The 26,916-nt window shown below is 39.7% G+C and overlaps 1 protein-coding gene across 1 annotated transcript in view; it reads right to left on the reverse strand.

Moving 5' to 3' along the window:
- INSC (INSC spindle orientation adaptor protein) overlaps window positions 1-26,916 on the reverse strand; it is a 103,322-nt gene that overhangs the window by 35,622 nt on the left and 40,784 nt on the right. Inside the window, exon 6 of the mRNA XM_086613505.1 lies at window positions 20,443-20,568. Coding sequence (XP_086469631.1) covers window positions 20,443-20,568 — 126 coding nt within the window. The remainder of the gene's footprint in view (window positions 1-20,442; window positions 20,569-26,916) is intronic.

Genomic DNA, 26,916 nt, shown 5'->3' on the forward strand with positions numbered 1-26,916 from the left:
GGCCAAAATGCCAAAGCATCCAATGCTTACAATGAAATGTTAAAATAAATACAAAAAAGAAAGGGGAAGAAGGTGCTAAACTAGATAAAGATGAAAATTTGCTAGGAACTCAGATCATCCTCCTCATTAATCACATTTTTCTGATAATATCAGACACCGAGTAGGCACGCAACCTGGAACTGAAATCTGAGCTCAGTAGTACTAGGTGCACAGGAACATTATTCTAATTCATTCAATTCATTTTGGCACTACAAGTCAGTTACTCCTAAATCCCTGTTTGCCACAACTTTTGGCAAATGTAGCTCCTGAGAAAACAATAAGCAGAAGACAACACACATAGCCTCATTCCCCATGGAGCAGTATGTTGACCAGCCTCATAGTAAATAATATATTCCTAAGAAAAATCTGATATTCCATGCACATTGTAACATATCAAGGACTCCATGTTATGGGGGGTTTGATCTGCTTACAGCTTATTATTCATGTCCATTGATTTTTGGTGGTGCTACTGTTAGCTTTGCCTAAATTTAAAACATTGAAATATGCTTCCTAGAGAATTTCTTCCCACCAACATGACACACGTCTGGTATTCATAGATTCATAGATTTCTAGGTTGGAAAAGACCTTAGAGATCATCGAGTCCAACCGTCCCTAATCCCCATTAAACCATATCGCTAAGTAGATCATCCACCCTATTCTTAAACACATCCAGGGATGGGGACTCAACCACCTCCCTGGGCAGCCTATTCCAGTGGCTGACAACCCTTTCAGAGAAGAAATACTTTCTAACATCCAACCTGAATCTCCCCTGACTAAGCTTATACCCATTTCCTCTTGTTCTATCACCCAACACTAATGTAAAGAGCCCTTCTCCTACCTCCCCACCATCTTTTCTCAAGTATTTGTAGGCTGTAATCAGGTCTCCCCTCAGCCTCCTCTTCTCCAGGCTAAACAGCCCCAACTCCCTCAGCCGCTCCTCATAAGTTTTATTTTCCAGCCCCTTGACCAGTTTAGTCGCCCTTCTTTGGACTCGCTCCAGGAGCTCAATATCTCTCTTAAAGCGAGGGGCCCAAAACTGGACACAATATTCCAGGTGCGGCCTCACCAGTGCCGAGTACAGGGGCAGGATCACTTCCCTATTCCTGCTGGTTACACTATTCTTGATACACACCAGTATCCCATTGGCCTTTTTGGCCACCTGGGCACACTGCTGGCTCATATCAAGCCAGTAGTCAACCAACACCCCCAGGTCCTTCACCGCCAGGCAGCTCTCCAGCCACTCTTCCCCGAGCCTATAGCGATGCTTGGGGTTTTTATACCCCAAGTGAAGGACTCTGCACTTGGCCTTGTTAAAGCTCATGCCATTGGCCTCAGCCCAACGATCCAGTCTGTTCAAATCCCTCCTGTTCTCACTCCTCTCTTACACACCTTACAGCCTACTCAGATTATTGCATCTAAGCCCAGATTGCGACTGAATCAGGAGCCACGCTTGCTTCCTGTTCCCCCTTGCCCCTGTGCACACATGCTGCTCTGAACTTTCTCTCTGAGCCTTTGAGGCTGGTCGCTATTGAAGCAGTACTTTCAGGGTGGTAGGAGTAGAGGTCATTTTTCCCCCACTCACCAGGATGGTCTTGCATTACATGTTGCTTAACTTTTTGAACTAATAGTTAAGCAGAGGGTCTGTCCTGTAGGAAAGAGGTCCTCACGCTATCCAGAGTTTGTTGTAAACAGATAGATAAATGCTCAGGTAGTTTAAATGTTTCAAATTAAAAGTCCTCTTGACAGGTAAAAGTTTTTGATTTAGGAGAACGCTTAAGTTGTGCATACTTTTAGTCCTCATAGACCTACCCTTCCTAATCAGCGTCTGCAGTCCTAAACTCGAGGTAGATTTAGGCAAGTCTTACCCAGCAGCAACGGAAACTTTGCTATAATTCCAGCCTCCACTGGGTGCCACTATTGCACAACGCAACGTGTGGATTACACTGCAGGAGTCAACAAATTGGCAAAAAAACGACTTTCAACTTGCACTTCATTCTCATGAAATTTTCAAACTGTATTCAGAGAGTTATCACTCATTGTTTTTGTCATTAAAATACCATATGATAATCCTTTTAGAGATAGAAATACAAGGAGGATTTAATTCCTCCTAGATCACTACAGCTAAAAGGCTCGAACGCAAAAACGCTCAGATTCTTTCCTGATTTTGTACTTGAATAAGCCTTTTAGCCCCATAAGTGGATCCATTCCTCCATGCTGACTGATAGTCAACTTAGCACCTTATGTTGACCTATCTTTTTTAACCTCTGAAGTGACAATAACCAGGTCTCCATCTAAAGTGATTTGATGACAGCTTCAGTACCACAGGGTAAAAACTTACCACAAACCCATAGGTGACCTTAGCAACAGTCATTTAGTGAGTGCTCTTAAACTGCGTGCAAATCAGAAGGATGGCAGTAACACTGAAAAGACATTCTCAGCCAACTTTAATTTCATAGTAATTTAAGTATTAGTTTTATGGAATGGATGCAATCTCCATTTGATGGTTAGTGGATATCCAGGACTTTCACCAAATTTCATTCTGGTCACTTAATCTAGAATACAGAAATAGTGAAGTTTAATGCTATGGATCACTCTCAAAAGTTCTGACCAGACAATGTATTCACCTTTAGTCTGCCCATTTCACAGCATCCCCTGTTTTATTTCCTTTTCCCAGGCCTCCAATAAATAAATAAGTAAATAAAATCAAGATTTAATTTCAGTCTTACCTAATGGAAGGTTTTGAGAGCTTACACTAGACATGAAAAATTCTTACAGGCAAAAGCTTGTTACGAGGAGATTTCGTGTTATCCTTCCATACTCGAATCATTGGTGATACTATTCATTTGAGAGAACTGACATAACCACAGATGTTTCAAGTTGCCGAAGACAGGGGAAGCAGTGTCTCAGCATTTATGAAGCCTACCTTTACAACTCCTGGTCACTTTACAACTTTCCTCTCATTCTTCTCAACACTCTTGTCTAGTATACAGTGGCATCACTAAGTAGAGAAATTTCTATAGCCATTGATCTTTGAAAGGATCTTAGCATTTTTCTAGCAGAAATCCAAAATACTTTCTTGAAATTCTGCTGTTTTCTGACACAGATTTTCCTGCAAATAGAGGCTTATGTGACTCTGCCAATATCGGTTGTATGATCACAGAGATGGGCAAAAAAGAACGTGTAAACAGTTGTCTGGCAGTACAGACTCCTACAGGAAGAGAGAAAGAAAGAGACTATATGACAAAGCAGGGAAATCAACAAAAGCAAACAGTAAGCAGACTGAATCTTCATCTGACCCCACAGTTTTTTCACAACCAGTTAAATCATCAGAACCATGCAGCAAAACAAATCTGTGGTGCGGGTCTGAGGCAACAGACAAGCCCAACACCCTGAAGTCTGGTCGTTCCTGCATCGCTGAGAAACTCACAAGTGGCTGTTTGTGGCTAAGAAGAAGCAGTGATTCATTCAGCAAACAGCTAAGTTCAAGAAATTTACCCAGGGCAGGAAACAGAAGTACTTGCAAAAGAAGATTGAGACAGAGGCAGTGTTTCACTTTACTACAACAGGCCTGTTAGGGCTCTCTTCTCAGCATGCAGGCTGTTGTTCACCAGACATGGCAAACTTTGCAGGAATGACTATCACCCACGTAGTTGCTCCCATTATGTCTACTTATCGAATCATATTAAAAACAGCAACAAGATAAAACAACTATCTACCTGCTCTTTAAATTGATATGTGGCTATTAAACATGCATGTGCAGACGTAAAGGAAACGTCACAGATGGGAAGATCAGGTTTATAAATCAATTTGTGCTATCATTAAACTAGAAAATCCCTGTCTTTCCAGTAAGAGCTGAACTGAAAATTTCTCAATAGAAGAAAGGCCCAGTTCTACTTCCAGGAATCTAGAAAATGTGTGTTCTTTCCTACCTCACCAAGGGCTAGGGAAACTGCTTGTTCGCAGCCACAAGAAATACTTTCCAAAGGGGTCTTGTTCTGCCATCAGAGTTCTTCAGAGCAATGGTAAAGCTACTTCAACCTCAGCATTGCTGTCTTCTTTTACTTATAGAATCATAGAATGGTTAGGGCTGGAAGGGACCTTCAAAGGTCATCTAGTCCAATCCCCCTGCAAGAAACAGGGATATCTCCAACTAGATCAGGTTGCTCAGGGCCTCGTCCAACCTGGCCTTGAATGTCTCCAGGGATGGAGCATCCACCACCTCTCTGGGCAACCTGTTCCAGTGTTCTACAACTCTCATGGTAAAAAACTTTTTCCTAATATCCAACCTGAATCTACCTCCCTCTATTTTAAAACCATTACCCCTTGTCCTATCACAACTGGCCCTCCTGAACAGCCTCTCCCCATCTTTCTTGTAGGCCCCCTTGAGGTACTGGAAGACCGCTATAAGGTCACCCCGGAGCCTCCTCTTCTCCAGGCTGAACAGCCCCAACTCTTTCAGCCTGTCCTCATAGGAAAGGTGCTCCAGCCCTCTTATCATCTTCGTGGCCCTCCTCTGGACGCTCTCCAGTTGGTCCATGTCCTTCTTGTGTTGGGGGCTCCAGAACTGGACGCAGTACTCCAGGTGAGGTCTCACAAGGGCAGAGTAGAGGGGGAGAATCACCTCTCTCGACCTGCTGGCCACGCTCCTCTTGATGCAGCCCAGGATGCGGTTGGCCTTCTGGGCCGCAAGAGCACATTGCCGGCTCATATTGAGCTTCTCGCCCACCAGTACTCCCAAGTCCTTCTCCTCAGGGCTGCTCTCGATCCATTCTCCGCCCAGTCTGTATTTGTGCCTGGGATTGCCATGACCCAGATGTAGGACCTTGCACTTGGCCATGTTGAACTTCATGAGGTTGACACGGGCCCACCTCTCCAGCCTGTCGAGGTCCCTCTGGATGGCATCCCTCCCTTCCAGCATGTCAACGGCACCACACAGCTTGGTGTCATCAGCGAACTTGCTGAGGGTGCACTCCATGCCACTGTCCACGTCACCGACAAAGACATTGAAGAGGGCCGGGCCCAACATAGACCCCTGAGGGACGCCACTCGTGACCGGTCTCCACTTGGACATCGAGCCGTTGACCACTACTCTCTGAGTGCGGCCATTGAGCCAATTCCTTATCCACCGAGTGGTCCATCCATCAAACCCATGCCTCTCTAGTTTAGAGAGAAGAATGTCGTGCAGGACAGTGTCAAAAGCTTTGCACAAGTCCAGGTAGGTGATATCCATTGGTCGACCCTTGTCCACCAATGCTGTCACCCCATCATAAAAGGCCACCAAGTTGGTCAGGCACGATCTGCCTTTGGTGAAGCCATGCTGGCTGTCACTCACCACCTCCTTGCTCTCCATGTGCCTTAGCATGCTTCCCAGGAGAATCTGCTCCATGACCTTGGCAGGCACAGAGGTGAGGCTGACCGGCCTGTAGTTGCCCGGGTCCTCCTTGTTCCCTTTTTTAAAGATGGGGGTTATGTTCCCTCTCTTCCAGTCATCGGGGACCTCGCCAGACCGTCCCTTATGTGATAGGGATTTTTTTTTTTTTCTGTTCTTTTAGTTTTCATTTCTTTACATTATTTCGTAAACATTAGCTAATCAAGGACTCTGGTCATAAATGAAAGGACACTAAATGAATTTTATCTCAGCTAGACATGACAGACCACAGCATTACTCAGCAATAGATGAGGATTTGTAGACAATAGGTTGACCAGGGAATGATTTCATCATGTGCAGATGGATCCACTGGAAGATTAAGAAGAACCAGTGGAAGGGGATCCGCCTCCAACATGAACGATGAATTTAAGCTTCCTGACAACAGTGTGGTTTCTTCTTTGGATTTTGTGGATGCCAGGGATCTGCTAAAAGCAACTGCTTTACTAGTGCAGCAGAGCTTGACATCAGGAGCATGGTGTAAATTATGCCAGTGTAACTAGGTTTATTTTTAGAGTGCTCATCAGAGATATGCTTGTTTCTTGGAAAATAATCTTCCTTTCTCTTTTTCTTCTTCATTTATATCTGCCTGGATCTGGAGGATGAGAGCCCCTTTTAGCATTCATGCAAGCAGCCACCATATAAGAAAAACACACACAACAGGTTTATTACGGACGGGTTTATCACTAAGCAATGCAACTGTGCCATGCTTGCTGTCATCTGCTATGCAACAGTGCATGTTTTTCCCCGTGTGCTGTTTCCCACCCTGTGTGCTTGTCGCCAGCCAGAGGACAAAGCTGCAAAGACATGCGCGGAACCTTAGCAAAGTACCTGCAGAACCAAAGCCATTAAGATACAGCTCTCCTAACGCTGAAGAAAGAGCTCCTCCTGAAGGCAAAACCTGGACCTGAGGCTCTTTCAATTATTTGAACTTTTCATGTGTTTGCACTGCATATAAGAAGATGATGCTTTTTTATTATACTTGCCCGATAGTGAGCCCTAAGCCCAGAAAAAGGAACACACAATCCAAGGAGTGCAGTTACAGAGAAGCAAACAAAAGCGCAAACAAGCTCCATTTGCAGATGTGGAGGAACTCCAGCGTGCCAGCAAGGCAGTGGTATGTGCTGGGGAATGACAGTAGCCTGCTTTCCTGCCAGAGAATTGGCACACTGCTTGGCATAGCTTAGAGCGAGTAGTGGATTTCAGTATTCACTGATGGACTGTGGTGGTCACTGCTTATGTTGCATTGTGTTGGTAAGAACTCTGCCCACACCATTTGTTTCTCTCCTAAACAGCTTGATTTATGTGCAGATTTCTTCATGCTGATGACATTTTCACCCATTTATTTCTATTTTTGGTCTAATCCAAAGTCTTCTGGTGTAACTGAACCTTTCTTTCTAACTTCTGTTGTGTCTCGATAATGTCACACTTGCGTGTCTCTGCAAGAGTCCTAATGTCTTCTTGTTTTTGTTTAAAAGTGGTCTTATTTGGATCTCAAAATTTGGGCATTACTGGCATGAATACTCCCGAAAATTGGTTTTAGAAGAGAAGTCAAATTTTGCTCTTACATACGTCCCATGAAGCCTTGTTGGGGCTCAAAGAGGGGATATAAAACATCTATCAGTGAAGAAGTTGACCTTTTCTGTTAAAAGAGCCATCAAATTCTATGATGCCATTACTGCAACTAAACAGGGCATTTAGAAAAACAAAATGTTGCTAATAGTTGCCCGTTTTAAGGAATAATACTGGATAACTGGCTCTGCACAAGAATTAGCAAGTCACCCAGGGAGTTTCCCTAAGGTCTTACAAGAAACAAACCTCCTACAGTGGGCTACTATAAAACGTACGAAAAAGACAAATATTGGGGCTTTGTTAATTTTGTTGGTATCTTACAATTGCAAATTTCTTCTCTTGTGATTCAAACAGTTTATTTCAAATAAAAAATTTTGTACTTGGTGACAGGAAAATAAGATCAGCTGGCAGTGATATACAAAGTATAAAGAGAGTGCACATACACATCCAGTACGGCAGGATACGCAGTATTATGAGATTGTGTCAAATGCCTTACAGAAGCCTAGACAGATGACATCAGGAGCTCTTTTCTTGTCCACAGATGTAGTTACTCTATCATAGAAGGTCATTAGGTTGGTCGGGCAAGACTTGCCCTTGGTGAAAGCCAAGTTATTGAGGAGCCTTTCCCACACCTTGCTTGTGAGAACAAAGTGACAAAGATGAGCTCTTATAAAAACTGGAAGGACTTCTACCTTCTTAATTTCACCTGCTGGTCCCATAAGGATTCCTTCAGCAGGACCTCATCTCAGCTGAAGATCCTTGTCAGATCAAACTTTTACTTGAAGTCTAAGAGCTAGTTCAGTTAAGAAAACTATCTAAGCACAACAAGGTGTAAGAGACTCTTCAGGACTCCAGATCACTTCCAAATTGAAGAATAACACTAAACACCCAGCTCAGGTTTCCAGGTTTATGTCAGCCCTGATTAACCTGTGGACTTTACCTACCAAGATGCAAGCTGGAGGGGGAAGCCTGCCATTCTATGACATGCAGCAAAGTGTCTCTGAAAATTGAGACTGGTTTTTGCATGTCAGTATGCCCTAATCTATACAAAAGCTTGCTTGCCCATTCCCAGGGGCAGCAAGTAAACAAACTGAAAGCCTTCTGAAAAAGAAATCTCTAGACAGTACTGGCAAGGGAAGGAAAGAGCTATTGTCTGGGAACTTAGTGATAGGCAAAAGAAGTAAGATATAATAAATATATGAGCAATGCTGTTAGATGTTTAGTTTTTCAAAGATAGGATTATTATCTTAAACGGATGACATTGTTTTTCCAACAGCTCTTTAAATGTTTTCAAAAGATGCTTTATGAAACATGAAAGTTTTAGTATAAATCAGGCAGAGTGCCAAATCTAAGTGGTTTCCTGCAAAAAAGCCTAAGCAAAAAGACATTATACTGATACACAAACCTGTCTCTGCATCACCTGCCATTAATTATTATATAACCTTTACTTCTTAAGAAACTAGGAGACTCATCCATATCATGGGTGAGCTTCAGCTAAGCCACATGGCAGCTCTTAGCTCATTACAAACATCAGGTAAGAAAAAAACTTCTACAATTAACTTCCCTTGTTTTTGTTACGAGTACATGCAGGATATTTTACCTGAGTAATTCAATACTTCCAACTCTGACTTAAAATGCATGTCACAAGGAAAAGATACTGAGTTTCAGCTAATTAGTCAATCAGCTTACACTGTGTTTTATTTCCTCTGTTTCTATTTTACAACCAGCTCTGGGAAAAAAAAACAAACTCAGCTCCAGCAAGAGCTAGCATTTGGCCCATGCAACAGTCAGAATACTGGTTTGTGTTTGTATAATGCTGTTTGGGTGAGAAAGTTAAACTGCTAAGCACTCATTTAAACCAAGCAAATCTAATGGTAGAAAGTTTAAGTAATAGTGGCCAGCACTGGAACTGGTCAAAGCTGTTATCATAAAAATGTTTCCTCCATGTACCTTTTCCCTGCTTTGTAAAGCATTTTCTCACACTGTTGCAGTGATAGGTACTTGAGAGGAGGAAAGAGAAAAGAGATTTGGAACCGTGCGTTTTGAACATAATTTTGGCAAACATCGGGTGAAAACAAACAAAAACCACAAGCAATTGTACATGTATAAAATGAGATTTTGCAAAACACAAACCTGTGAATTTCTCTCTCAGTAACAATATCCATAGTTTGCATATTTTGAGAGCACTGCTGGAACCCAATTTGCAAAGAAAGGTTCCTTAGTACCTGCAGCTAGAAAAGATTCCTAGCTTACACCTGCGCTGAAGCCCATGTCACAGCAGGACTCTTGCAGCCTCACTTGTCTGAGCAAGTGTGAATTCACAGGGATAAGTGCTGTGATGCAAGAAGCTTGTTAACCCCACGTTGAACCCAATGAAGGGCAGTAACACTCATGGGAGCGCAAGAATTACATAAGTGGTTTTGGAAAACAGCCAAGGTCTAAATTAGGCGTAAGCTGAGGTTTAAGTGTTTTGCTACTTTGAATACTACTGAAAAACAAGCCCAGGGAAGTGGTCAAACTGAGAAGCTAGCTCAGAATACAGATGCTCTTGTAGGGAAAAAGAGTTTTCTGCAGCGCAGTCAAGTCCCAACTCACCCCAATAGATAATAAATATTCATTATCAGATCAAAGTAAGCCAGTCACTTTGTCTAGAAGACTCCATCATGTTATCCTCAGGTATGACTGAGACCAGCCTATTTACGAATGAGTTAAAAACTCCAGCAGATAGAACCTACAGAGCTATCTGCTTCCAATTGGCATGCCCCAAAAGAAATATAAATCAGCTGGAACCAAGAGAAATTAGTGGGTTTTTTTGATAGGTTTGGTCATTCAGTACTTCTATAACTGTAGTTTTATACTAGTGAGGAATTCCATGGCTGCAATTAGATGAAGGAAGAAAGGGTTTTCTCCTTTTGCTCTTCAGTAACGTGCATCTGTGAGAATTCGGTCCTTGAAAATTAAACGTGTGTAAAAATTTTGAAAGCCAATGTTATGTAAGCAAGAATAATGTGCAAGAAACCACACAGAGCACTAGAAAGCTCCAAGAATCATAGTTAATCCAGGCAGGAAAATAAACATAGCCTTAGAAGGGAAAATAATGCTGGTATCGAATTTTCAAGCCCTGAAGACATTTAAATCACTGTTGTATAACCAAATCTATGTAGGTATGCTTTTCTTCCTGCAGGGGTCTCTGAAACCAACGGAGTTTTAGGCAAACTCAAAGGTCAGCCAAACAAGATGGAGGCTCTGAGCAGTAAACTCTTCAGACATTTCTAATGAGTCACAAAAATCATCAACAATACCGAGTCATGAAGTCCATAGCAGGATAGGTCAGACTAACACATCTCATTTCAGCAGAGATTTTGTGAGGGGGGTGCTATCTAACATGTCTGTCTCATTTAATAGGTATTTTCACCTCTCCTCACGCTTTATCGTGGCTACAGCTAAGCTACTTAATGCATACAGCGCAAGCAAATTCAGTATATGTGTTTCCATATGGATACAAATGCAGATATGCAATGCAATGTTTTCCTGCTGAGTGAGAAGAAAAGAAGAATTATGAAAGCTACTCATCTGATAGGTCTTTCTGTAAGGCCAAGTCTTTCCAGTTTCTCTTCTGCCTCTGTTAGGGACAGGAGGAATACTTGAGGTCCAAAATAGCTCTCTCCCTGCACTCTTTTTAAATGCTTCAATTGATTCTCATTAATCTCTGCCTTCAGTTTAGGAGCTGAGTAAGCTGCTTCTTTCATCTTAAAATTAAATTTGCTTGATAGATTATTATTATTATTATTAGGTAGGAAAAACCCACCTGTCATTTGATGTGTTGGCTTCTGCTCCTTCAGACGTCATTCGTGGATCATTTGCTGCCCTGATCATTGTCATTGCTTTAAGCAATATTTTAAATCATTACAGAAAAATCATCATCTGGTGATTTCCAAATTATTTTTCATTTATAAAATTCTCTTAACATCCTGACTTTTGGAACATAAATTTAGAGCTATTTGGAGTGCCTTAAATAAAATACTTAGTGAAATATAAAATCAATAGATAGCATAAAATACCAACATAACTGACTGCAAAAATCATGTGTAAATTATATGGAAGCCAAACAAGTGCAGAGTGGTAACCTGGCACCAGCCCAAGTTTTCAAAATGAAGTTGGAGGGAATGGCAATATACAGGCACTGCTCCAGTTCGATCCTGCACATTGAGGTGTATACCTCAGTAACCTGGCATAGTCTGAGGACTTTTCAGCTTTCAAAATCTATTTTAATGAAACTTATCTTTTTAAAACAATAAGAAAAAATTCCAAAGACACTCTCTCTTCTACACCTCTGCTAAAAAAAGAAAATAGAAGTGTATAAACAGACAGATTTGAGGGATAGATGAGAAGAGAGCTTGTTCCTCCTACAGTGACTGCTTCATCTAGGGGGACTAAATGCCAAAGTACACCTAATTTTGTCAGTTCTCACTCTGCATGAACACTGCTCTGGAGTCATAATAGAAATACAACAAAGCAGTGGCAAGATTTACTCTCAGCACATCATTGATAACACATGAATGCCACTGCAATGCCTTCTCCCGATCAGGTCTTACTGAAACATGACAAAACTTGAATAAAACAAAGCTGCTTTGACCATTCAAAATTTTCGCTCATGGACATGTTGTCACAGATACATGCTTTAGCAATATGCCGCTTGAAGCACAGGACAAAGGGAAGCAAAGCCTAAATATGTGGGTGACGTGGAAGGACTCACACTAAAAGCAAAAGACTTAACATGGTCATCGTTGGGTTATAAGACAGCTCACACTTTTGTTATCAATTTATAGATAGATTTATATATAAATTCATAGATTGCCTGCTGTGCCTCTTATTGAAAAGACAGACAAGGCTTATCAAAAAGGTCTTGTACCTATTTGATTTGGCTCTGAAAGTGTTGCTTTGTTCCATGGCACTATGTGTTCAGTGATCACCAAATGAGTATTTACTCTATGAAATGTATTTCAGTCTGAAACCTCAATCATGAACAGATCAACCAACATGCATATCTGTTGACATTTTTAACAGGCAGTGGTTCTCTTGTTTTTAAAAGAAATTATTCACATGCTTCAGGCTAAGTGCATGTGTACATGTTTGCAGAGTCTGGGCCAGGTCTGATATCTAAATGAGGATCTGCTGGTAAACAACAATCCATATCCTCCAAATGACAGCTACTCACCAACTCCTTAGCTAAGTCTCACATTGTCCTACTTTACCAGTATTATCAAAATGTTTATCTTTAGTGCCTCACTTGCTGGCTTCTTTCTCTTCTAAAATCTGTAATATGATTACAGTGAAGCAGGATTTGTAAGGAGAGGTAATATCTTTTATTAGAGCAACTGATACATATCTCTTTAGACCATCAGTGCTACAACACCACAACCACTATAATTTAATTAGTCATTTTAACAGAATTGGAATAATGGCAGTGACCTCAGCCAAAGCATTTTGTGTATACTTTTTTCCTACAGAGATCTGGCAATGCCCCATGATCTTGCACTAACATGTCTGTCTTTATTCGAACAAATTCCATGTCTCTTGAATGATAAGTCCATCCAAAAAAAAAAAAAAAACCTTGCTTTTTTCTTTGGATGATAAAGTAGGTACTACCATAAAGCAAAATTTTAATCTGCTGTGTAACTGGCAGAAGGTTTCCAACAGATCAAACAATACTGCAGAGATTAATCGCCAGTTGGTTATGGGGTGGTGGTGGTTGTTGTTGGGGAGTCTTTTTTTTTTTTTTTGGGGGGGGGAGGGTCGTGGCTTGGGTTTTTTTTAAATATGTTTTCATACCAGTTTTCAGTATTCAGAAACATGTCCCTTCCATGACTTCCAAAGCATTTTGCCCTAGAACTGCAGCCTGTCACATCTGAAGATGGTCGAATTCTGCAACGTAAGAAGTCTTGCTGCACTGGCCTGGGATTGTGCTGAAAGAAGCTGCATTTACTAATTATGTATACGTAGCTGTGTAACCAGGAGGTTAAACTTCAAAGACCACCTAGTAGATACAAAGCCAGCAGTTGAGGAAGGGAAGTTTCTGCACTCTCAGATATGATTTAATGAATCTTGCAGGGTCTTTGACAGAAATGTAATTTGCCAAACCCAGCACATTTTTCACTGCCAATTAATTAAACAGGCTTACTGAGAAGAAGTGTCCAGTAAATTAAAGAGCTGCAAGCCTAAAACTTTACATTATCTAATTGTACCACAAACTCAGCTACTGAAATAGATTTGCCTGGTTATCAAAAAGGTTATGTAAAAATAAAGCAGCTTTCAAAAATGTTGTTCCCCACGCTGTTTCTTAAGATTGACTTATATTTCTGACTCATTATACCTCTTCATTCTCCTGTGACCTATACAATTACCCAGTGACAACAGCAAGATAGAGTTCCCCACTCCAGCTGTCAATGACACCAAGTTTCAGTGTGCTCTGAGCTATGTGTCAGAAGTTGCCTGTATTAGTCTTTAAAGGTTATCCTCCCCTCTCAAAATTTAGAACAACAGAAATCTCTTTATCCATTCCTGCATACTGTTTGTAACTTCACAAGTGTGATTTCAAAGCCTGGCTACAAACAGCCATGGAAGATGAGCTAAAATAACATTCTTGGACGGAAAAGAGTGCATTATGCAAACCAGAAGAGTTGACTTTTCAGCCAAAGGGTTGTGAAAGGAACGCATCACTTGAACTCTCTCCATCTAAATCGTGTCACATGCTCTTAGCACACAAGCCAGTGTTCTGTGGTTTTAAGCACGCAGAAAGTTTCCAGTCCCTTCCCATGCATGAAGCTTCACAAGCACTGTTTTGGAGAACAAACAAGAGTGATATTCCCCTTCATAAGATAGTGTTGAGAATGCGCTTGTCAACACGACCCATGAAAAACTCAGAAAGTATTATAACTTTGCATGCTACCTGTTTTTGTGGAAAATAGACAAGAGAAGAGTCCCTGAACAACTTATCCCCTTCTGTTGACTTATAAAAGTCCATTATTTTGCTGTTAATACTCAGCTTTGCCCTATCTTACTCAGGAGATGGAATAATATGAAATTTGACTTTCTACAAATTAAAACTAACTGGTTTTCTTCAAAATATTTTCCTTTAAAAAAAATAAATACCTAATCTTTTAAACTCTAGAATTTAACTAGTTTTAGAATAAAATATCTACGCAATTTTTATGATCTTATAGGCCCATCTAATCCCTTGTCCTGAAACTAACTGGGTTCAAAACTACTGAAACAGGCCATATGAAGAATTCTTCATATATTAACCAGAAAAAAAAAAAAGAAAAAGAAAGAAAAAAAGAAATTTTAGCACAGAGTTCTTCTCTGAGGAGCAAGAGGCGCTAACGGGCTCAGACAGATCTCTGCACCTCCTGAGATCTTCTCCTTGCTAGAAGTCCTGTAAGGAAGCCACTACTTACCATAATAAAAATCAACACGCTACTCTGCACTTCTTAAAAGACGCAACTAACTTGCAGACACTTCTAAATGTAGCCATCTATGGATCTCATGCTTCTCTCACACACCTTTTCTAGGAGACCACGACTAGTATTTTGCTTCCTCTGATATTTTCCAACTGAAACATTCAAATATGAAGACAGCTATACAGTTCATTCAGATCAGGCAAATTTGCAGCCTCTTGTATGGTATAAAGTTATTTCCATCATATATCAGGGTACTACAGAAACAAAAATATTCCTGAATGTGGAGCATTCACAATGAAAGTCAGGGGCCATCAGCTAACTTTTGTGTTCAGATTTTAGAAGTGGTTACCTTCACGCCAAGTCATCCAAACCCTCATAATCAAAGCCCTCTCCGTAATTCTCCCTTCTGTCTCTCTGTACATGAACCTTACTGGTTTTAGTGACTGAGGTTCAAGGCCACACATATACTTCATCTGAAACAAAGTTACTCCTTGGTTTTGACTGAGGTTAATGTTTGAGACTGAAAGTTCAAGGTGATTAGAGCTGAATGAAGAAATCAACTCACATTCAGCCAAAAGCTGTGAATAAATCGTAGTTGCACGTTTCATAATAAACATTTTACTTAAATCTCACCAAAAGCTTGTTTCTTGTATCTATCATTGACAGATTACATCCCCATCATGCAGAAATTATTGTTGTGTATAAGATCAGGGTTGTTCTTAAAAATCAGGCTGGATTCACAGTGAACAATAGATTTCAGGTCGCTCATGTTTAAGAATTCTTCATGAAATTCATACAGTTTCCCAACCACAAAAATTGTACATTTTTTACTTGCTTCCTCATTCAGATTCTTTTTCTGAAGGTAAGTAATTTGATATAATGTGCTTGAAATGAAAGATTCAAAGCAATTTATAATTTATAATATCTAGGCAATTTTGCTTAAAGCACAATGATAAAAGCTGTGTAATTTGTTAAAAAGGTTTAAGTAATGAAAGTAACAACTGTTGTCACCAGTCTCTGTGGAGTATCTTTTCTCAATGAGTTGATTCCAGGTGTCTTGCATTCTGGAGTAGTTTAAATAGTGTAAGCAAACATACATTGCACAGTGTTAATATTTAGGCAGCTGCTTCAATGACTATTTGTATAAATCATTATGTTTTTGTGGCATTGAAGCCTTGATCTAGGTCCCAGCTGAGCTGCAATTTTTAATGTAATCATGTTTCACATACGTGGTAAAAATTGCAGTACATTGCACTTTTTGCTATTTATTTCTGAACTAACTTTGCAGTTCTTTTATTGCAACAGAAAGTTTGCCTCAGTGAAAAATCACCCAACTGATCTCCAGTGTAGGGCAAAAATTGGAAAGCTGTGCCTTCTAGCACCAGTCAACAACAAACATTGTATGGACGGACCTGAGGCAGAGAAACTGCCTCAGTCTTCAGACTTTAATGAGTCTGCATGTCAACATGTAGGCAGGAGATACTGTTCAGAGAGTTCTGCAAACAAGGACCTAATGCAGCCTCAGGAAGGGAAAGGGCTGAAGAACCATTTTAGGCAAACAATGTGCTAAAGATGTACGATTGTATTCAAATACAAACCCTTTTTCCAGGCAAGGTTGCTTCATGTTGAAGACATCATCTTCTAAATTTTCTGTGTGTCTTGACAATTAAAATGGTATTTGAAGTACAGTTATTCCTAATGTAATTTACAGGATATACATGTCAGACAATCAAGGTCACAATTTTTTCTTTTCCTTAAGTTTCGTGAAATGCACATTAACCTTTCCCAACTCTGTGTCTTCAGCAGTTCTTCCTACATGAGAACCCTTGAGGTGAATTAAGTTTTCAAAGCACACTCATGAAGATTAAGACATTATTTCCTCTAGAACCCTCAACAAATATCTATGTTGAGAACCAGTCTCCCTCTACATCATTGTATTGTGTCTTAAACCTCAGGGCTAGGTACACAAACAAGCCTGCGTGTGCAGCGCTAACACTGTTCTTCAGTTTCCAGTCATGCTTACGTCCCTCCATACTCCTTTCTGGTTTCCCAAAAACTTTCCTTCTAGTTTTAGCAATTTTAGCTATTTTCTGTATTAGCTATTACCTGTGTTTCATATTGTCTCTGCATAAACTCTGAAATGCTTAGACCAAGAATAACCATCCTTTCTAACGCAGTGAGCTTTCTCCTAAAAACTTTGCATGCTCGAGTGCCGCAAGACACAGATGACAAAGCTCTCTTTGGTACAAGGACAGGCAGCTACAGGAATAATGCAAAGGAGGAAAATTCTGATTGCACTTCCTGTCTGAAGTGGGACTGGTTGGGAAGTTGGACCAAAGAACGGTCTCAAGCCTGCTAGTGTCACAGTGGATTATGAAGTTGAAGTTTACCAAACAACCAGATATCCATAAGCAGCTTGAAGCACCAAGATTACTGCTTGTGGAGCATGGGTTACATAGAACAACATTGATTTACACGAAGTCTTCAGTCACAAAATGAGACTATTTCTTCCCTATCTACTTTAATTGCCTGACAAATTTGTTACTGTTGAGTTTCTGGAGCTCTGTAGTTCAATGTACAGCAATGTACTCAAAAGTCAGTAAAGTACTTGCAAGTGAAATAATAGCTATTATAAACTGGCGTTTTAACCCACAGATTTTGCAATATTGTACATACAGCCTAAAAGAGTAAAAGTTAGTCATTGCAACAACTACTTGGTCACTAATTATAGAGATCATCTTGTTTATCAAGATGATGAAAAAGTAATAATGGCTTTTTCAAGTGTGCTGGTTAGAGAATAGTGCATACAGATTTAAAGATGCATGACTGGGAAGAACAAGAATTATTTTTTTTTTTTAAATAAGGAAAATCTTTTTGCTTAAAATAGGCAATTTTATCCATCCTGGAGCGGGTCCAAAGAAGGGCGACTAAACTGGTCAAGGGGCTGGAAAATAAAACTTATGGGGAGCGGCTGAGGGAGTTGGGGCTGTTTAGCCTGGAGAAGAGGAGGCTGAGGGGAGACCTGATTATGGCCTACAAATACTTGAGAAAGGATGGTGGGGAGGTGGGGGAAGGGCTCTTTACATTGGTGATGGGTGATAGAATAAGAGGAAATGGGTATAAGCTTAGTCAGGGGAGGTTCAGGTTGGATGTTTGAAAGAATTTCTTCTCTGAAAGGGTTGTCAGCCACTGGAATAGGCTGCCCAGGGAGGTGGTTGAGTCCCCATCCCTGGATGTGTTTAAGAAAAGGGTGGATGAACTACTTAGGGATATGGTTTAATGGGGAATTAGGGACAGTTGGACTGGATGATCTCTAAGGTCTTTTTCCAACCTAGAAATCTATGAAATCTATGAAATCTTTAGAAATGAGCACTGAATGAGCTCCTTCATAAGTAAACGAGGACAGTATTTCCACATTGCAATCAAAAAACTGTCTCAAGACAAATGGTTTAAACCCAGTACAGCATTACTTACATTAAATTTGCACTAATTATAAAGAAAGTCTAATATTCAGGTATCTTAAAACCCAACAAAAAAATGTTAAAATACTCTCTAGTTGGATTGTTTCCTGTGAACTACTGACTTCCTTTCTTGCTTTCTAAATAACCATCTACATAAACACAGATGTTCTTGTTACCTTCTTGTATTGCTACTGAATTGGCAAGATCAGAAAGTGTTGGATAAATAAATAAAATTCCAAACTTCTTCAGTAAATTAAGCATTGCAATTACTGCAGAACACATACAGTGAACCCTTTTAGTTCATGTCTCAGACAAATGTTCCATTGGAAATGATAGCTCTTATTGCTGTAAGTGATGTTTTAAACATCTTAATGGTTGTGAAATATAATCGAAAAATAAAGAAGGTGGGGTTTGTTTGGATTTTGGGGGTTTATAATTATTTTTTATCTTGAATTACCTAATCTGAATTGTTTGGAAGCCAAGCTTTATTTGTTTGAAATGAAGTTTCTGTCATTAAAAATCAAGTTCAAATTGTACTGATGTTTTAATGCACTAGGTGGCATAATGATATTCACATTAGAGCAAATTAAATGCTTCGCCACCACACGGGTACTTAGTTGGATAATAGAAGCTGCCCTTTCTGTAATGATAGGAATGCTAATATTGTTAACCCTCTTTTTTGTTCTTTGCAAGAGTACTTCAGATTTTAAAAGGAAAAAAACCATTCTTATTTAAAGAAGACAGTATAAAAAAAAATGAAGTGCTGTTTACACCAAAATACTGATCATCTGATCCATGCCCTTTCCATCGCTTCCTTATAGTCAGAATATCTTATTGCTTCTAAAAAGGCGTACAAGAAGGATGAAAAGAGTGTACAAAAGTAGTAAAACTTTCTTGTTTACTATCCTTCCTTAGCTCTATAAACTAACAAACCTGGGCTGTTACCAGCTGATAGATCGTTTACAGATGACAAGGCATTGTACCAGCCTGTGTCGTTTAACCTCTATTAGTGCTTGAAGGGACATTAACCTCCTTGCAGAGAAAACGTCTTTGTTTCTTTTGATATATGAAATATCTCATTCTCTCCCACCAGAAAGCCAGGCATGTACTGGACCCACATAACACATGGATCCTCAGCAACACAATTTTAGGCAAAGAAGTTGACAAAGTGATAACCAAATACTTCTGTCAAACCTGTCTGTTCGGTCAGGTGAGACGGATTAACGTCCAGCCCCTCATGTTGCAGCCTTAGGTTCTGCTAAGATGTGATTTAAGAATTGAAGGTCAAGGTGAAAAATGAGCTACTGAAAGCAGTGGTAGAAATGTCAGTTAAGTCCTTTAAACCCTACTCCAACCCTAACTGTGACAAAGTTTACCCTAAGCAATTTTACTTGTGACCAATATTAAAGTAGATCAACAACATATGAGCTTCACAATTATCACTTTTTCTAGGACTCCTGTTTCACCAGCTGTGACACAGGCCACATTAAATGCATGTTGACATTGCCAGGAATCGGACCAGGTGAGTTGAATCAATCTTTTTCATTTCTAACTCTATTAATTCCACTGTTACAGTGGACATAATGGAAGATCCTTTTAGACTGATTCTGGTGTCATTTTGAACCAGCATTATGTCAAAAAAAATTTAAGTCATCTTCATTTACTGTAAGCTCAGACTCGTTTTTTGCTGCAGATGTTCTGTCACAGTTTGCTTGAATTCTGGGCAGTAAATTACAAGATACGTCAATATAAAGTGGCAGTGAAATCATTTATCATTAACTTGAAGAGGCTATTATTCAGCTGTGGAAGATGACCGTTTTATGAAATACAAAGGATGAGATCATGATTTAGTGACCAGAAGTGTTCATTTTCCAAAACACAGCAGTACGTAGTAAGAGTGAGAAAGGAATGGAGCCTAAGCAGTTGATATAATTTTGACTGGATAATGTTTTGATATTTTCCATCCCAGTTAAAATTGGCTTTTATGAGACCTGTCGCCGATTAGCAGACACGTTTTTCTATTAGCTAGCTGCTGTATCTATCTCAGTTCTTTCTGTGCACTTAGAACTCTCGTAAGTTACTGCAGTACCACAAGCAGGTGCCCTACCTGAGCGTCAGGAAAGGACTTAAAGAGGTATAAAGCTTTCTACCTTTTAAGGATCATTTAAAATATTGGAGTTTCTAAACAAACACTTCAGAGTCCAGAAAATATAATTTCCCTACGTTTTTTGACGTAGTCACTAACGCATTTACATGCTTCATGAAAATTATCCCCACTTAGAAAGCTTATTTGTGCAAACAACTGATTAGGATTACGTTATTGCTAGGACTAATTTTATAAAGACTGAAGACGTGTTCAGCACAGGAAAAGTGAGCATATTGTGGAGCACAGTATCAACCACCAAGTTATCAATTCCCAGAAGAGATTAAAGACAGGACTTCTGTGTTTTATGATGCAGTTGGTAAAGGATACTGAAATGCCTACCTTTTCCAGCTGATGCATCCCTTCCTCTACACAGCAAATGGATGCCAATGTTCTCAGCGTCTGGGGATAAAGGCACCTGAAAGAATCCTGGCGACAGATCTTAAAGAGAGCAACTACACCTCCTTCCTGCAAAGTAAAAGCAAAAATCAGAAAAGCAGCACTGAATGTTTCCCTAGTACTTAAATGAGGTGGGGATGGGGGGCAGATTCCTTTAGTAATTTATCCAAATTACCTATCATCACAACACCAACAAAGAAGATGTTAAGCTCACACAGAGAACTCAAGTTGATTAATGCTTATACACTAAGTGATGAAAAAGTAATATAGCCTCAGTGGGAGGTGTACTTAAGCGATTGGCTTTTACCAATTACAAGCACAATTTACATTAAACTTGACATTCATGTGAAAATTACAAAGTATTATCAATAGGCAGCACTTGGAATGACATTTAAGTGACAGTTCAACCATATGCTATTAGTTTAAAACAGATTTTTGTTAGTATATATTTCCCATTTGTCTACATTTCTGAGCTCCATACAATATTTACTTAATGCGAAAACATGAAAGAGAATCATATGGTTGAAGAGCTACTGAAAATAACGTAGAAACAGGAGTCAAGTCCTATGCAGATACAATCTATATCTTCATCCTCTAATACGTAAAATTTGTGTTCTTACGTTTTTTTCTTTAAATGTGGCAATAATGAAAAAGATTTGGTGACTATGCATCCTTACAGTAGCTATCCATAATAGTTTCCAACAAAGCTTGTAAACAGATAAGTGTTAGCAATGTTCCCATAATAAAAGGAAAGACATAAATAAATACAGACAATATATGCACTTCATGTGATGGGTTTTTGGTTTTTTTTTGGATTGTCCTACATTTCAAAATGTTATGCCAACAGGTAGACTACAGATGCCTCATATTATGTAAAAGCAGACATATAATGAAGAGGAAAGCATTTAAAATACTAATCTCAGACTAAAGTATTCAGATTATAGTAGTAAATTAAAAATAGTTGAAATCGTGGACCAAGTGTAATATACACCCTTCTTTTTTAAGCCTGTTTCAGTAGCCTCTATATAAAAATATTTTTCAGATTCACAGAAATGATATTTTTCTCCTCAATCATTTGTAGTATTTGAAAGCTCAACAGGTTTGTCGGGGTTTTATAATAAAAGGAACTGAGAGTCGAGACAAGAACCGAGAGGGAGCACCCACCAACCATGGGCTCAGGCAAAACATGACTCAGGCTTTTTCTTAAAACAAAACAACTTATTAACAGTTGCTTAAACAAAGACAAAAGGGAACAAAACTGGTTACTTGAGAGGATAAAGAGTAAAGAAGGCCAGATCTTAAAACAACACCTCCCCACCTCCTTTCTCCTTTCGTTCCTGGCTCTACCTCCCCCCCACGGCACAGGGGGACAGGGAATGGGGAGTGCAGGTCAGTTCATCCATGTTGTTACTGCCGCTCCTTTCTTAAAGGAGGAGGAGGAATCTTTACACCATTTTTCCCTTGCTCCAGTGGATCCCCTACTCACGAGGAAAATCCACAAACTTCTCTCAGGCTGAGTCCTACCCGCAGGATGCAACCCTTCCCCATCGGATTACTCCAATGCGGGCTTCACCACAGTCTCGGATTCTTAGGGAGCTGTAGCCACTCACTCCGGCGTGGGTCGTCCCACGAACTCTAGATGCCTCACAACCTCGTCGTGCATCCCATGCCCCATTATTAACAGTACCTGGTCATGCATCCCCATGCTCCACAACCTCTCCTAGGCTCAGGCATCTCTTTCCCCAACGTGGGCTTCTCCACGGGCCGCGAGTGGGTCTCTGCTCCGCCGAGTCTATCTTGGTTGCAGGGGGGCCGCCTGCCAGCTCACTACTGATTGCAGGGAAACTTCAGCTCCAGCACACCTCCTCCTGCTCCATCTTGACTGACCTGGTGTAGGTGTGGCCGTTTCTCTTAGATCTTAGTCCTCTCTGGGGGAACTCGACCCAGCGAGCACCCCGGGAGCGGGGCGCTTCCCGAGTCCCCCATGCGGCCCTGTCGGCGCCATCTTGAACACGTGGCACCAGCCCAGCCCAGGCAGCCGCCCAGCCGAGAGCGAGGGCAGCGCCCTCCTCCCTTCTCCTCGCTCCTGGGCAAAAGGAACCTTTTCCCGTCCCTTTGTCTCAGCTTAAATAGGGCAATTCGCAGAGGCGCCAATTTGGCTCAACCCCCCCCCCCGAGGGGGATGGGACTCAGATCTGGTGGCACAGGGAGCAAATCCCCTCTCCTGCCACCAGAACACCCCCCCACACATCAAACTATCACAAGGTTCTACTTGCATAAAACCTCTGGACTACAATTCAGACTTCACTCATTTTCAGAATTCTGTATTTTTATACTAGTTCTGCTGGAATAGAACAGAGAATAATAGAGCAAGCAAAGCTATCTGTTCAGTCTAACAAAAATATGTGCCAATTTATAAGAAAATTAGAATTAAAATTAACAACTCAATATATTTTCAAGATAGAAGTTTTATATAATGTCTTTGCACATGTATATGTAGTTTCTGTGGCATCAGTGAAAACAGCAGGCTTACTGAGAGAAAAATTTATTTCTGGAATTTTAAGAATTGCACATATATCTGTATGAGTTATTTTATATCGTACTACTATAGATAGTCAAATGCAGAAAGACATTTCTGAACCTTTAAAATAAAAAAGACGCAGTACACCAACAAAAAAAAGTTTCAGTTGTATTTTTCCTTCCACAAAAGGATATTGATATTTCACCCAAGCAGTAACTAAATTATCTATGAAAAAATACAGGAAAAAAAGCTATTACAGTGTTGTCCCCAAACCTAAGGTAAATGGGATTTTTTTATTTTATTATCGGTTTGAAATTCCCCACAGTTCAGCAGAATTGGAGATGATCCAATGCTCTGCTTCAGTCATAATACGCAGAAGTTTATGAACAACACTAGTCGAGCTCAAGTAAAGCTGGCACATATACGACAGATAGGTGCCCTGCTTTTTCCTCTGACGGACAGGAGGTGATTTATCACTGCATTTGTCAGGAGGAGATCCGAACTCTTTATTTTGTGCCCTGTGTGCCATTACCAAGCTGTAAAATATTGATCATGAGTAATGAACTTAGAGACCTGTAAGTGAAATATGGAATAAGTAGGAAATACTGAGTCTTATTCTGTGGGTTGTCAAAAACATGCCTCTCACTAGAATCTCAGCATTCCTCAGAATTTATTCACCTTTTTCAAGATTTGTCCCCTTTATCTTTTGCAATGATGACAAAACTGTCTAACAGGGATGCACATAAATTGGTCAAATGAGTAAACAGTACCATTCAGTCAAAGAAACTTAACAGCACTTGCTTTGGAGATGAACTTGCACCTTTCCAAAAGCTCCCAATATGTCTAAAGCGTGCTTTTATTTATCCTTTGTAGATTTTTTTTTTCATTTCCAGTTTTTGACCAAACAACACACGAAACGCTGCTCTTACTGTAATTCAAGTTTCATCTGGGACAAGCTTCACATACTCTGTGAAGCAGTATCTGAAAGAGAGGAGAACTTCCTTTACTACTTGATGACCTACTTCTCTCCTATGTTGAACTAACAGGAATTCAATTTTGTGGAGATATCCCTGAGATGTTGTTCAGAAGGGCTAGCAGTAGATAACAAAATCACCTGAAATAAAATCACAAAAAGCATGTGAAGGAGGTCATAAGTATAAAAAGCCCCACTGTGCACAGTGATTTGAACGAATAAAGAGGGGAGAGAAAAGGCACCCGACTCTAAGGTGTAATATTTTTCAGTTTCAGCCTGAAACGACTCAAAGTGCAGTGAATTCTCATCAAGGCTTTCCTCATGATGGAGGAGAACTTTTATAATTAGCTTGAAAGATGATCTCCAAATAAATCTTCATAATAAATACTTGCTGGAAATGGAACTGATATACAAAGACGGTAAGGCCAAGATATACCAGATGTATCTTCATTATCTTCATTTTTGCCTCTCTCTTTTGGGAGACTATTATTATAGCACCTAGTTCAATACAGTTGGTATTTATTATCAGTGAAATGAATTTATTCACAAAGACTTTTTTTCTTTATCACTCTATGTCCCAGCATTTATCTATTGTAACTCTGGAACTGATTTTTACTGATTCTTCTTGTTGTTATAAAGCCAAGTCAATTTAGAACTAGTCTACTTCAAGTAATGCTAATTTTTGACAGTTGCTCAAGTCCACTCAAAATTTGTAGTTTCTGGTTTTTAGTGTCTCCTTATGCTCTCGGAACACAAAGGCAGAGTTTTAACAACAAAGACTAATTTACAACATTTAATATGAATGATCCCAGGATCAAAATAATAAATATAATGTAATAAAAGAAAACTTTTGTGAATGCATCCCTGCAATGCAACCCCAGACAATGATACAGCAACTTAGTCCTATTGTTGGATGCTGAAGTATGTATCATTAGACTTGACAGAGGAGTATTTTAGCAACATTTGGTTCCAAATGTAGGAAACTGATCTGCAGACAGAAACGTGACTGAAACATTTCCTTTGTAGTTGCAACAAATACTCCACTTTGCTCATTCTTTCCTCATTTTCCTTTTTGCTTTTAACATTATCTAAACTGGTGAATTTTCCATTAAGTTGCACCAGCCTAGATACTGGTAGATGAACACTATATATTATGGTTCAAAACTCATTCAAAGCTCAACATTGCTTATTCTATTAGCTCAGAATTCAATAATAATAATAATAATTATTATTATTTAGGCTTTCTCTCTTCATTTCTTATCTTGTCCTTACTACTACTCACTTGTGTTAAAGATCTTAGTCTTCATACTTCTGACAGCTAGTGAGAACGACTAGCTGGTTGCCAGGGTGAGTCAGCAACATGACTCTTTCACAACAGATTTGCAAAGTTACATGCTAAAAAAAAAAACCCCAAAAAGTAGAAGAATGCCTCCAGGTAGAATAAAATTATAGGTGACACTTCAACATGGCAGGTTGGCATTTCAAAACCTTTTTAAATTTTGGTGAAGTATTAGCAATGGAGGAGAGAGACGGAGATAAAAGACAAACTCTTATCAGAACAGAAAGTGAGAAACCAATTCCTGCAACATTGTAAGCTTTACAACATTACTATGGTTCTCTTTTTGCATGTCCAAGATTTTGGTGTGCTTTACAGTAGTAATTTATAACTTGTGACAGGAAAAATGCTGTGTTCCACAAGATCACATGTGGTCATGGAGAGTAAGACTTCAAGATAACGTGAAGAAATTTGTTGAGTTTTGCTTTAACTAAGAACAAACATTCCAATTCTCTGGCTAGTTTTTACCAAGTATAACACGACAACTCTCAAGAGAACTTCTTTATCTGTCAGAGGTTTTGAGATCTTTGCAAAAATTGAATCAATTCTCACCCTCTTAATGAGTAAGTGCAGTTCCACGATTTTAGGAGAGGGAGTTGGTGGGGTTTTTTCCCCTCAAATCTCCCTGGACTTTCACTGCCATAGCTAACTACTCAAGAGACTGAAATCAAAATTGTGGTCTGTTATGATTCCTCTGCCACCTTGCTCACTGATGCAGATAACTGTGGCCATACAGAGGGTGAAGGATGACGGCAAGTCGGGACAAATGTATTTCACAGTGCACAGAGGAAAGAGACACATAGGACAGGTGATGCAATCACCAATGTAATTTGGCAATCAAATGCCACTTAAGGTTCTTTGCATAAGGGGATACATTTCCTCAGCTGTAAACCTATGACACATTCAGGTTTTAGCAATAAATTAATTTAGTGATTTATGGAAGGTCAGACTTCATTTTCACTAAATTAATCTGTTACAGAATTCACACAGTAATAAAAAGCACAAGACCAATTTTCCTCAATTTGTTAGTTCTGCACCTTCCTCGATACTCAAAATTTTAACATTGTTTTTGGATACCACTGAGTGGAGCTCAAATACTAATTTAGAAAAAAAATCAAAACTCTCAAGCTGTTGCCAGGATCTACTACATATTTATCAGTCTACTTCATTCACAGCCTTCAGAACAAAGCAGTAGCTTTTACGGTGCAAACATCCATTTAAAGGCAGATCAGAAGTTAAATGAATTAAATGCTTGTGTTTAACCTCATCTCTGAGTAGGACAAGGGATTGGCACAACACTCCAGAAGCTGAAAGTGGGAAAGGACGTTTTCTTCTTTCTATATACACTGCAGTTGTGATTATTCTATCCTAACCTCACATAATGCCCTGCCTTTCTCACTTTTTCAAGATCCAAGAGCCCTCAAAGATGCAAACTCTGCAGAGATTGCCTGTATCATTGATCTTGGCAGAATGATTCATTTCTACCAAAAGTTAGCATCAACTACTCAGTAAATGAGAACACAAACTCTCAGAAGTAACTGTAATGAAGTTCCTCTGTAAAAGGAAAACAGTGGATGCAAAGTCTTT

This window comes from Tauraco erythrolophus, chromosome 6 (assembly GCF_009769465.1).
Source record: "Tauraco erythrolophus isolate bTauEry1 chromosome 6, bTauEry1.pri, whole genome shotgun sequence".
Taxonomy (NCBI): Eukaryota; Metazoa; Chordata; class Aves; order Musophagiformes; family Musophagidae; genus Tauraco; species Tauraco erythrolophus.